The 11,406-nt window shown below is 51.6% G+C and overlaps 1 protein-coding gene across 1 annotated transcript in view; it reads left to right on the top strand.

Moving 5' to 3' along the window:
* Positions 1–11,406, top strand: part of LOC110573368 (Fc receptor-like protein 3) — a 64,219-nt gene that overhangs the window by 3,121 nt on the left and 49,692 nt on the right. The window contains exon 4 of the mRNA XM_044916010.1: positions 107–394. Within this exon, the coding sequence (XP_044771945.1) occupies positions 107–394 (288 nt within the window). The remainder of the gene's footprint in view (positions 1–106; positions 395–11,406) is intronic.

Below are 11,406 nucleotides of genomic sequence, written 5' to 3'. Positions count from 1 at the left end.
CTCGTGTTCATGCAGGCATCCCGGTGGCCCTCACCTGGCCTCACCTGCCCTCACCTGCCCTCACCTGCCCTCACCGGCCCTCACCTGCCCTGCCTCGTTCACGCAGGCGTCTCGGTGTCGGCAGTGCTCCTGGAGACCCAGCCCCAGGGGGGACAGGTGCTTGCAGGGGAGCGTCTGGTCCTCGTCTGCTCCGTGGCTGAAGGCACAGGGGACACCACGTTCTTCTGGCACAGAGAGGACACGGGGGAGAGTGTGGGGAGCAAGCGCCAGCGTTCCCGGAGAGCAGAGCTGGAGATCCCTGCCGTCGGGGAGAGCCATGCGGGTCGCTACTACTGCACGGCGGACAATGGCCACGGCCTGGCCCGCAGCGGGGCCCTGAACGTCACCGTCACAGGTGAGATTGAGTCTCCATGGACCTTGTTCATGCTCAGTGTTCTCAGGTTAGGGGTGGACATGGCCAGCCCTCCTGGTGATTCTCCCCTTTCTGGCTCCATTTGGCCGCCTTCCATGGCGATACGCAGTTTCTTCACGCAGATATTAATACTCAGGTTACGGTGAGGTTCTCCAGTGAGGGAGTGCTGGCCAGGAGCCTTGTCACGCCCTGGAGACAGTTGTGTGTGTCTGTACTCTGCTCCACCGTGTGTTGACGTCAAAGAGCAGCATTAGCCGGTTAACCACGCTGCAGGGTCCTCGCCTCTCCGTGAGTCTTCATGGCCTGGAGCACCCCTGGGTAAATGTAAAACCCCACTCTCCTACTTGCCTAGGCCAAAACTCGGGGCTTCGTTCTTGACTCTTCTTCTAATTTTGTCTTCCACATTGAATCCACCTGCCAGTCCTGCTGGCTCTACCTTCAGGATATAGCGAGGCTGTGACTCATTTCCCCCACTTCCACTGCCACCCCCTGGCCCAAGCCACTGGGGCTCCTTCCCTGGGTTACTGCGTGACATCCTCACTGGCCTTCTGCTTCACCATTGCTGCGCACAGTCTATTCCCAGTGCAGCATCAGAAGGAAACTCTAAGTCATGTTGCTCTTCTGCACAAAATCCTCCTTTGGCTTCCCACCTCCTTCAGAGTGACAGCCATCATCCCCATTGGCCCCTGAGGCCCTGCTGCTCTGACCTGATCTCCCCCCTCCCTCCCCTCCCCTCCTCCACTCTAACCACCATGACCCCCTGTCTCTTCCTCAAGCCTTCCAGTCATGATCCCACCTCAGGGCCTTTGCACTGCTCTTCTGTGATATCCTCATGCTCACCTCTCACCTCCCCCAGGAGTCTACTCCCCTCTTTAGGGAGACCTTCCCAAACCACCTGTGTAACACAGGAGCCCTTCACCCTGGCACCCCATCTCCAGACTCCCCTGGATTCTTCCTCGAAGCCCTAATCCCCACCTGCCGTGCCCTGTCTCTGTCCCTCCCACTTCCCCCGTACTCACCTCACGAAGGCGGCTCTTTATTCTGACCACTATTGTATCCCAGGTGCCTGGACTAGGGCTTAGCCCACGTTAGGCACTCAGTAAGTATCTACGGAATAAGTGATTTTACACACGCCGTTTTACTGACCATAGTAACAATCCCAGAAGACCAAGATATCGGTATCTCCATTCTATAGAAAAGGAGCATGAAGCTCAGAAAGGTTTGGTAATGTGCACAAGGCCACAAAGGGTATACACCTCCACACAACCACTTGGCTCAGAGACAAAGAGGGCATTCGGGGTCCTCCGAAGGAGCCCACAGGCCAGCGCCCTCCGTCCCCCCACCAGGCTACACGGGCAGAGAACCATGCAGTCTCTGTGAGCGCTGAGCCCTGACAGAGCCATGACCCTGAACAGTCGGGGCAGCAGCTGTGGGAAGGGGCCTCTACACGGGCGGCCCAGCTGCTCTGCAGTTTTCCCCTCAGCTCCCTCGAGGCGGTTCCTGTGACCAAGGGGCCCTCCCCGGGCAGGTCTTCCCACCAGCAGATGCCACGGACTATGTGCTTCTCACTCTGGAAACTTCTCAGTGAACAGTAAGAGTGGGTGCAACCCCCAGCACAGAGGGGCAGAGACTGAGCCTGGTAGTCGTGTGGATGACGTTTCAAGAGGGAGAAGAGGTCAGCAGAGCAACAAGCTGCCAAGGGGCACCCTCCCCTCACCCCCCGAAGACGTGCCGGCCCGGAAACCCAGAGGGGCTCTGAAGGCGGGAGGGCTGCTTGTCCAGGAAGGCTCTTGTACTGAAAAGTGTCCTTGGGGAGCCCAAGGCTACACTCCCTGAAGAGGGCAGTGAGGAGTTTGTTGGAAATGCACACCTGTGTGAAGGTGTTCATCCTCCCCTTGGAGTTAAGGTCAGTAGAATGCGTCCACCTCCTGAGCTCCGGGCAGCCAGCTGGCTGCTCACACATGGCACTGAGCTGGCTTGCACGAGCCTGCAAGGCAGACGTCGTCCTCTGTTAAGGAAACAGGTGATCTCAGAGAATAAGCAGATGTCAAGGATTCAGGTGACATATGGCAGAGCAGGAATTTCTTACTAGACCTTTTCTATTCGTGGACCTTACACAAAATCTCTGGGCTCAGAAATGGGAGAATTTCTAGCAGCAGGGAAACTCTGCAGTAGCCCGGAGCACCAGGCTAACGTGGGCTGTCTTAGCTCATGCGGTTTTAACAACAGAAATTCATTTCTTACAGCCCTGGAGGCCGGAAGTCTGAGATCAGGGTACCAGTGTGGTCAGGTTCTGGGGAGAGCCCTCTTTCTTGCAGACAGCTGCCTTCTTGGAGCAGGTGTGTCCTCACACGGCAAAGAGGGGTGAGAGAGAGAGAGGTGTCTCTGGTGTCTCTTCTTATAAGGACACTAATCCCATCAGGAGGGCCCACCCCCCCCAACCTCGTCTAAACCTGACCTCCCAAAGGCCCCATCCCCAAAACCGGCACACTGGGGGTTAGAGCTGTGTCAGCACATGAATTTGGGGGTAGACACAATTCGGTCCATAGAATGGGTCAACGTTGGCCAGGGTGGTGCTGTGTGGGTGCAAGCTAAGGTGTGGGGGTGTCCCCTGAGCTGATCGAGGGGAGCATGAAGTTCCTGAGGGCCCAGGTGCAGTGTGAGGGGCACCAGAGAAGAGCTGATACATAGAAACAGCACGCACCGCGAGCCAGGGATGGTTCACAGCACTTGACGTCCATTAACTCATTGCATCCAACACCCACAGTGATACTTGGTTACCATCCTCCCCGTGTTACAGATAAGAAAACCGAGGCACAGGGGGACTAAATACTTTTCCCTGGCCACACACCTAGGATGTGGAGGAGCCAGGGATTTTAACCCGCCTAACTAGTTATAGAGTCTACACTGTTCTCTTTTATCCCCCACCTTCCTTGAGATATAGTTGACATATAACATTGTATAAATTCAGGGTATACAACTTAGCGATTTGCTCGATGTATCTTGTGAGAAATGATTACAGCAATAGGGTTATTTAACCCCTCTGTCACCGCAGATAATTATCGTGCGTGGGTGTGTGCATGCACATGTGCACGTGCGTGTGGCGGGGACATAGGTGGTGATACGGTGTTGTTAACATAGTCACCACATTGTGCATCATGTCCCCAGAACTCACTCCTCTTATAACTGGAAGTTTATGACCTGTGACAAACACCCCGCCCTTCCCTCACCCCACAAAGCCCCTGGCAATCACCTGTCGTTCTGTTTCTATGACTTCGGTGTTTTTAGGTTCCACATCTAAGTGAACTCTTACAGTATTTGTCTTTCTGTCTGACTGATTTCACTGAGCATGATGTTCTCAAGTTTCGTTCATGTCGTTGCAAATGGCAGGCTATCGTTTTCACAGCCGGGTAGTATCCCATTGGATATATACATGGTGATGTGTACCGTATTTTCTTGATCCGTTTGTCCGTTAGTGGACACTTAGATTGTTTCTGTGTCTTGGCTACTGTGAATAGGGCTGCAGTAAACATGGGGAGGCAGATGTCTCTTCCAGATAGTGATTTCATTTTCTTCAAATACATCTCCAGAAGTGAGATTGCTGGATCATATAGAAGTTCTATTTCTAAATGTGTGAGGAGCCTCCATCCTGTTTTCCACAGTGGCTGCACCAGCCTACGTTCCCACCAACAGTGCACGAGGGGCTCCTTTTCTCCAAGTCCTCACTAACACTTGCTACTTCTTGTCATTTTGATAATGGCCATTCTAACAGGTGTGAGCTGATATCTCACTGTGGTTTTGATTTGCATTTCCCTGATGATCAGTGATGTTGAGCCCCTGGTCATGTGCCCATTGGCTATTCATATATCTTCTTTGGAAATCTTTGCTTCTATATTCATCAGCCACACTGGTCTGTACTTTTCTCGTCATGTCCTTATCTGACTTTGGTGTCAGGGTGATGCCGGCCTCATAAAATGAGTTTGGAAATGTTCACTCCTCTTCAGTTTTGTGGAAGACTTTGAGAGTTTTGGAGTTAACTCTTCTTTAAGTGTTTGGTAGAACCCACCAGTGACACCATCTGGCCTGGGCTTTCTTTGGTGGGAGGGTTTATTACTGAGTCAATCTCCTATTCATCACTGGTCTGTCTAATCTTCATGATTCAGTCCTGGCTGGTTGTATGCTTTTAGGAATGTACCCATTTCTTCTAGACTCTCTTATTTGTTGGTGCATAATTTTTCTGTGCCTTTTGAACTAAGATAAATTTCAACTCTTCCCAGAGTAGACATTTCTTCTAGGAGATAGAGTTACCAGGAAGGGGAAAGATTTGCCCTCCGCTCATTAGGTCTGGAACCCCAGGTACCCAGCAGAAGGCTGACTCTCTTTTTGCACAGGTGCTTGCCCCAGCAGGCAATCGGGAAGATTCACTCTAGGACACAGCAGCCAAGCTGCTCTGCCCGTGGCTCTCTCCCCGGCACTCCACTCCTCTGGTTTAGCTGTCATGGTGGGGAGGCTGGGCTCATGACCCCCATGAACTACTATCTGCCGGTGGAACCACTCAAAGGTCAGACGTCGGGTTTGTTGACTTTGTCGGGGAGGGAAAGCATGGAGACAAATGTCACCAACGGCCAGTGGCCATGTGTACCGAGTGCCTGCTTTGTGGCAGGAATCATAGATGCAGAACACCACGCCATAACCGGGAATTATCGTCCGTGGTGCTGTCATTCTGATATGTGAATGTTCTCTGTGTAATTCTGTGGCACTGGCATCCAAAGTCTGAATTTGGTTTACCTGGGGACCAAGGATCTGCACGCAAAGCACCTCTACCCACCCCCCCACTCTTTGCCCCTCTTATTCCACATTTGCTTTTTCACAAATGTACCTGTGTGTTTATTGTCTGCCTCCCCTCCCTGGGCTATAAACTCCTGGAGGTCAGGGACCTCACTGTCCCGTTCACTGCTCTGTCCTCAAGGCCTGGCATGGCAGGACTCAGTAAATGTCGGCTCAATGAGTGAACGAATCTGCCAAATGAAGTCTCTTGAATGAGAAGATAGGAGAACGGACCCAATGGAAAAATCAGAAACCCCAACAGCTGAGTGTGTTGCTCCCACCAGCTTCTCTCCTCACCTTTGGAGCTTCTATAAGGATGGAGACGGTGCTGTTTCCCTGTGGTGTCCCACTGTGGTTTTGTAATGGTGTTGCTGGTCCACGAGTGCCCAGTGGGGAGTGCCTGTCCTACTGAAGGGCTGACACAGCAGCATCAGGTCACATCTTCCCAGGTGGCCTGGGGAAATTCCCGAGGCCAGATTACTAGAAGATGGGACATACAGAGAAAGAGAGAGATTCCCCGCAAATGCTAATTTTTGAACCGATGTCGGTGGGTCGGTGGAGAGAGCTGGCTGCATTCTCCGCTTCTGCCACGGCCCCCCCAGACCCTCAGCCTGCACCTCCTACCAGAGCACAGAGTCCCGTCCTGCCGCTCAGCTCAGGCCGGCCGCCTAGAGCGGAAATCTGCCTTCTGTGTGCACCAGCCCTGGCCTCGCCCTTGTCCGTTAGATCCCTCCCCGCCCCAGGGCTCAGGACCCCAGCCGCTTTGAGGAAAGGTGCCAGGGCATCATGGCCCTCTCCCCGGGGCTCACGCAGGCTCTTCCCCCTTAGGCACTCTGGGGAACAGAAGCGGCCTTGTTGCTGTGGGAGCCACTGGGGGGCTGCTCAGCATTCTTCTCCTGGCAGTGGCCCTATGGATTTGCCACCAGCACCAGTGGAAGTCAGGTTTGTGCTCTCTCTTACCCTCTGCTAGAGGCCATGCCCTGTCCCTGCCAAGCACCTCGGTCACCAGCACGCCCACCATTCTCCCTCTCACCACCCCAGCACCCACAGACCTACACCCTTCACGGAGGGGAGCTGAACAGACGCTGTTGTTGAGGGTTGCTTGTGCTAGTTGGGTTCACTAAGGAAGGAAGTACAATTTTTTTATGTAAAGTTTCAAAAACTTAACCCAAACTGTTTCTCTGGGCAGTTTTTTGGCTCATACAGACTCATCAACTACACACTTCAGCCCATTCTAAATCCCCCATAAACGGGCAGTCACAATATGTCACAGGGCTCTGAGAATGGGAGCTGGTTAATCCATATCCTTCCTCCTCCTCGGAGACTTCCCCGAGCCAAAGCCCGAACCCGCCATCCTGCGCTCCAAGGGCTGGAGTCCCCCCAGGCCAGCCCACCAGCTCCTCCCTTACCTGGGGGAGAGTCGCGCTTCCAGAGGCTTCTTGCCTTGGCCCAGCTCAGACTAGTTTCAGGTGCTAGAGAGCCTCGTGTGGGAGATGGGCACAGAAGCTGTTCCGGCTCTAGAACAATTACCCACACCCTCCAACTCTGTCTCTTGGTTTAAATCAGTTCCGTTCAACCCATCACATTGTTCTCAGCACCGTCCCTGTCCCCTGCATGGGCTGCTTTGGATGACGAGCCTTCTTGGCGAGCTGGAGCTGGAGTGGGAGCCTGAGGCTCCTCCGGGCATGACCACGGATGCTCCTCAAAGTCCGCCTGCAGCCCCTCACTGCTCTGCCTGCCAGACTATTTGGTCCTATTTAGTGTTTCTTGAGGTGTATCTTCACAGCCTTCAACCTTAATCAAGTCTCAAGTAATTGCATGTTTGACCCAGGAATGTGCAGCCCTGTCCCCAGCAAGTTATGCACTTTGTTCCATTCTTTTCCAGATCGTTTTCCTAAAAATTGAGGACAGGGTGCATGCTTGAATTGACTCTTTCTGATGACCTAAGGCAGTTTGTGTGTGGGAACTGTTTGAGAACGAGCTCCCTCTGCTGACACGAACGTGCCTTTGCTTTGTTTTGCAGGAGATGGTTTTCTGGGAAACACAGCCAGGTGAGGCGTCAGCCTTCGGGTCTTCCGAGAATAGAATATGCAGAACTGTGGGTTCACACAATTAGGTCAAGTCCTGTCTCCCTGTCCCTGTGGCTAGGTGCCCGCATTTTCACATTCCTTGAAATGACCCAAATCACAACTTACAGAACCTTCTAATAGTTCCTATCATGGATTTTGCAGGTATTTGGATCCATTTGTTATTTGAAATTTATCCACTCATCCAAATGGGTGATACCAAAGATGACAGGTCTTCTAGGTGGGCACACAATATTTCTGGCGCAGCTAACACCCCAGTCAGACGATGCGTGGCTGTAAATACGTGCCCAGTGACTGTGCCAGATTTTCCAGGGAAGTCTCTGTTTCGAATCATTTTCTTTTGCCCCACACGTGCACATATGCTCCTCAGACTTTGTATCTTTAACTTTGGTTTGGAAAACATGGTCCTGCGTGTCTCAGGCTTGGGTGGTAGCCAGTGACTTGGGGCACAGATGGTGTCTAGTTCCTTCCTGACTTGTCCAGGCGGGACAGTGTGAAGACATGGAGTCACCACCTCCTGGGGATGAGGCGAGGATTTTAACCAGTTGAGAGTGTCGCTCTGTCTCTGAGGTGGTTGTTACTAAGCTGTCAGAGAGTGGTCAGCCTGTTCCCCGCAGCCCGCCACACCGTGGTCCTCCGGTTGCTCTCAAAAAACAATCGGGCTCTATATGGACCTACTGAACGTCCAGTTAAACCATTCCCGGTCCCGGTCCCCTACCATCTGCTGACCCCTCCCCTCCTGCTCCCCCAACCTCGTTATGCGCCCCCCCTTGGTCCCGGGTCCCCTGCTTTCGGCTGGCGCCCCCCCCGTACCCCTCCCTCTCTGGGTCCCGGGTCCCCTGCTTTCCGCTGGCGCCCCCCCCCCCCCGTGCCCCGCCCTCTCTGGCCATCCCGCTGCCGTGCACCGTATGCCGTTGCAGGGATGATCATGCGGTTCCGTCTCTCACAGGAGCCCTCCCGCCCCAGGCCAAGGAAAGGCGCCCCGTGCCGGGTGCCCTGCCCCAGTGGAACTGCAGCGGTTATATGACAATGGTGAGAAGCCCCGCAGGGAAGCCGCTCCCGCTGGAGCCAGGGAGAGATAATGTGCTTGAGGCCTGGCGGAGTCCTGGTCTCCTTACGGGGTCGCAAACCCAGACCCGCAGGAAAGCACCACTTCATCCTGCGTCCACGAAGCGTGGGGACGAGCTTTAGAAGAGGCCTGTGTGGCGCATACTTCTGGGGGGGCGGCCTAGAAAGCGCTGTTTCTCCTTTGCAGGGCACCCCGGAGAGGGAGGCTTGGTGTATTCTGAGATCCAGATTATTCAGCTGGGACAAGAAGCGGCCGGTAAGTCCCTGGGGAAGATTCGGGGTGCAAACTATATTCCTTCATTCAACATAAGCAAGGTGCTAGGCACTGCTGAACGTACAAGGAGTCAGTCAGCAAACAAGACAGATTAAAAACCCCTGCAGTGGTGCTTAGATTCTAAAGAAAGAAAAAAGACACTAAAAAATCCATTATATATCTTTGCTGATGATCAGAACAGAAATTGAACATCCTTCTGATCGGTATCATGATCGTGAAGGTGTATGTATGAAATTTTTTTAAGATTTATTTATTTATTTAACAGAGAGAACACGCATGAGCGGGAGGGGGGAGGGGCAGAGGGAGAAGCAGACTCCCCGCTGAGCAGGGAGGCCAATGCGGGACTCGATCCCAGGACCCCGGTATCATAACCTAAGCTGAAGGCAGATGCTTAACCGACTGAGCCACCCAGGTGCCCCAGAAAATTTCTTTTGAGTAATGAATTAAGTAGTCAAGTGATAAGGTTTACAAGCCACCTACTATGTGGTAAAAACATTTATAGATACATGTTCACATAATGTATATATATGCATAGACAAATGCTCAGTTAGTCCATATAAACAACCCTGTGTGACCAATACACTGAACAAGTAAGACCTGTGACTTCATTACAAAAATTGTGTTTCCCACTGTTTCTTGAAACTTTACTCTGTGGGAGATCTGCCCAGGCCCTTCGGATGAACATTTTGGCAGCACAGGCTTTTCAACACATTCTCCAGTCTCTTGGGTAACGGACAGCAGGTGGACACTGTCACAGTCTCAATTCAGCTACTAGAACAGTTAGCCCTCCACTCGTTCAGGCAAATTTCAGGATGGGAGCTTGCCGGGGCGGGAGGATAGGATGAAGCTGGCTTCTCTGTTTCTGTGGCTGCCACCCCTCACTGGCCTGGAGGGCGCTGAGGACCTGAGTGGGAAGGACGCACCCAGCTGGTGCTTGGGAGCTGGCGCCGGCTGTCTGGCTGGCCGGTGCAGAAGTGGGTCCTCCCGTCGTGAGGAGCGTGCACGCTCTCTTTCTGAGGCTCCCTGTCAGATGCTCCTTCCTGCAGCTCCTTTGGCACAGTTGGCCATCTCTAATCCCCGCGGGTGCTTGTGACCCTTCAGGGGCCTCCTTCCCCCATCACTCACATCCAGCTTCCTGCTGCTGGAGTCCCCTGGTACCCGTCAGCCCTACTAGACACCCCCTTGGCCATACTCTTGTCCTCTGTCCCTGGGGGCACATGCTGCCTCGGCAATGTGTTGATAATACCACCAGCTGTGAGTCAGCGCTCTCAAGCCTCTAGACTGGTGGCTCTCAAATATTTTTATTGTAATCCACAGTAAGAGAGACAGATTGTACTGTCAGCCGGTGTGAACATGTACACACACAAATACTAACGCATAAGTGCAACACAAGTTCTATAACTGTACTTAGTGTGATGCCCTCGAGTTTCTATTCCACTCAAAGTTTGGTTTTAATCAGATTTATTGAGGTATAACCTACATATGGTATAATTCACTAATTTAAAATGCACAATTTAATTAATGTTAACAAACGTATCCAGTCCCAGACCCACCGCCACCTCCAAGACGTGGAACGTTTCCAACACCCCGGAAAGTCCCTTCCTGCCCCTTTGCAGATAACTTTTCCAGCTCTACCCTGACCACCACTGACCCACTTTCTGTCCCCAGAGCTTTGTTTTTCTACAATTTCATGTAAATGGAAACCTATGTAATGTAGTCTCTTTGTCTGGCTTCTGTCCCTTAACATAATAATGTTCTGCAACTCATCCATGTTCTAGCGTATTTTAAGTAGCTCACTACTTTTTTTGACATGGAAAAAAGCTGTACATATTTAATGTATACGAGTGGATGATTTGAGGATAAGTATATGCCAGTGAAACCATCAGCATATGTATCATCTCCTAATGATAACTCCTAAAGTTATCTTCCACCCCCATTATTACTCTTACCATCTGTGTGCCCGGTTAGAACACTTAACGTAAGATCTACCCTCTTAGCAAATTTTAAGTATACGATACAGCAACATTAGCTATAGGCACGATGCTCTCTAGTGGATCTATAGAACTTGTTCACCCTCATAACTCAAACTTTGTATCCTTTGACCTTAACTTCCCTTCACCCTCCCCACAGCCCCTGGTTACCACTGTTCTATTGCCTGTTTCTATGAGCCTAACTATTTTAGATTCCAAATATAAAGTGAGGATATATAGTATTTTCCTTTCTGTGTCCGGCTTATTTTACTTAGCATAACATCTTCCAGGTCCATCATGTTGTCAAAATGTCAGGATTTCCTTCTTTTTTAAGGCTAAATAATACTCCACTCTGTGTGTGTGTGTCTGTGTGTGTGTTTGTGTGTATCACATATTCTTTCTCTATTCATCAGTTAATGGACACTTAGGTTGTTCCCATGTCTTGGCTACTGTGAATAATGCTGCAGCAAACACAGGGTGCAAATATCTCTTCAAGATCCTGACTTCAGTTCCTTTGGGTATATACCCAGAAGTGGGGCTGCTGGATCATGCAGTAGTTCTATTTTTAATTTTTTGAGGACTCTCCATATTGGTTTTCCGCAGTGGCCGCACTGCCTTACACCCCCACCAACAGTACAGGAGGGCTTCATTTTCTCCACATCCTTACCAACACTTGTCATCTTGTCTTTTTAATGACAGCCATCTTAACAGGTGTGAGTTTACATCTCATGGTAGTTTTTGTTTGTACTCCCTAATGATAAGTGATGT

This window comes from Neomonachus schauinslandi, chromosome 6 (assembly GCF_002201575.2).
Source record: "Neomonachus schauinslandi chromosome 6, ASM220157v2, whole genome shotgun sequence".
NCBI classification, from domain to species: domain Eukaryota; kingdom Metazoa; phylum Chordata; class Mammalia; order Carnivora; family Phocidae; genus Neomonachus; species Neomonachus schauinslandi.
The sequence above is the reverse complement of the archived record's forward strand: the minus strand, read 5'-3'. Positions and strand labels throughout refer to the sequence as shown.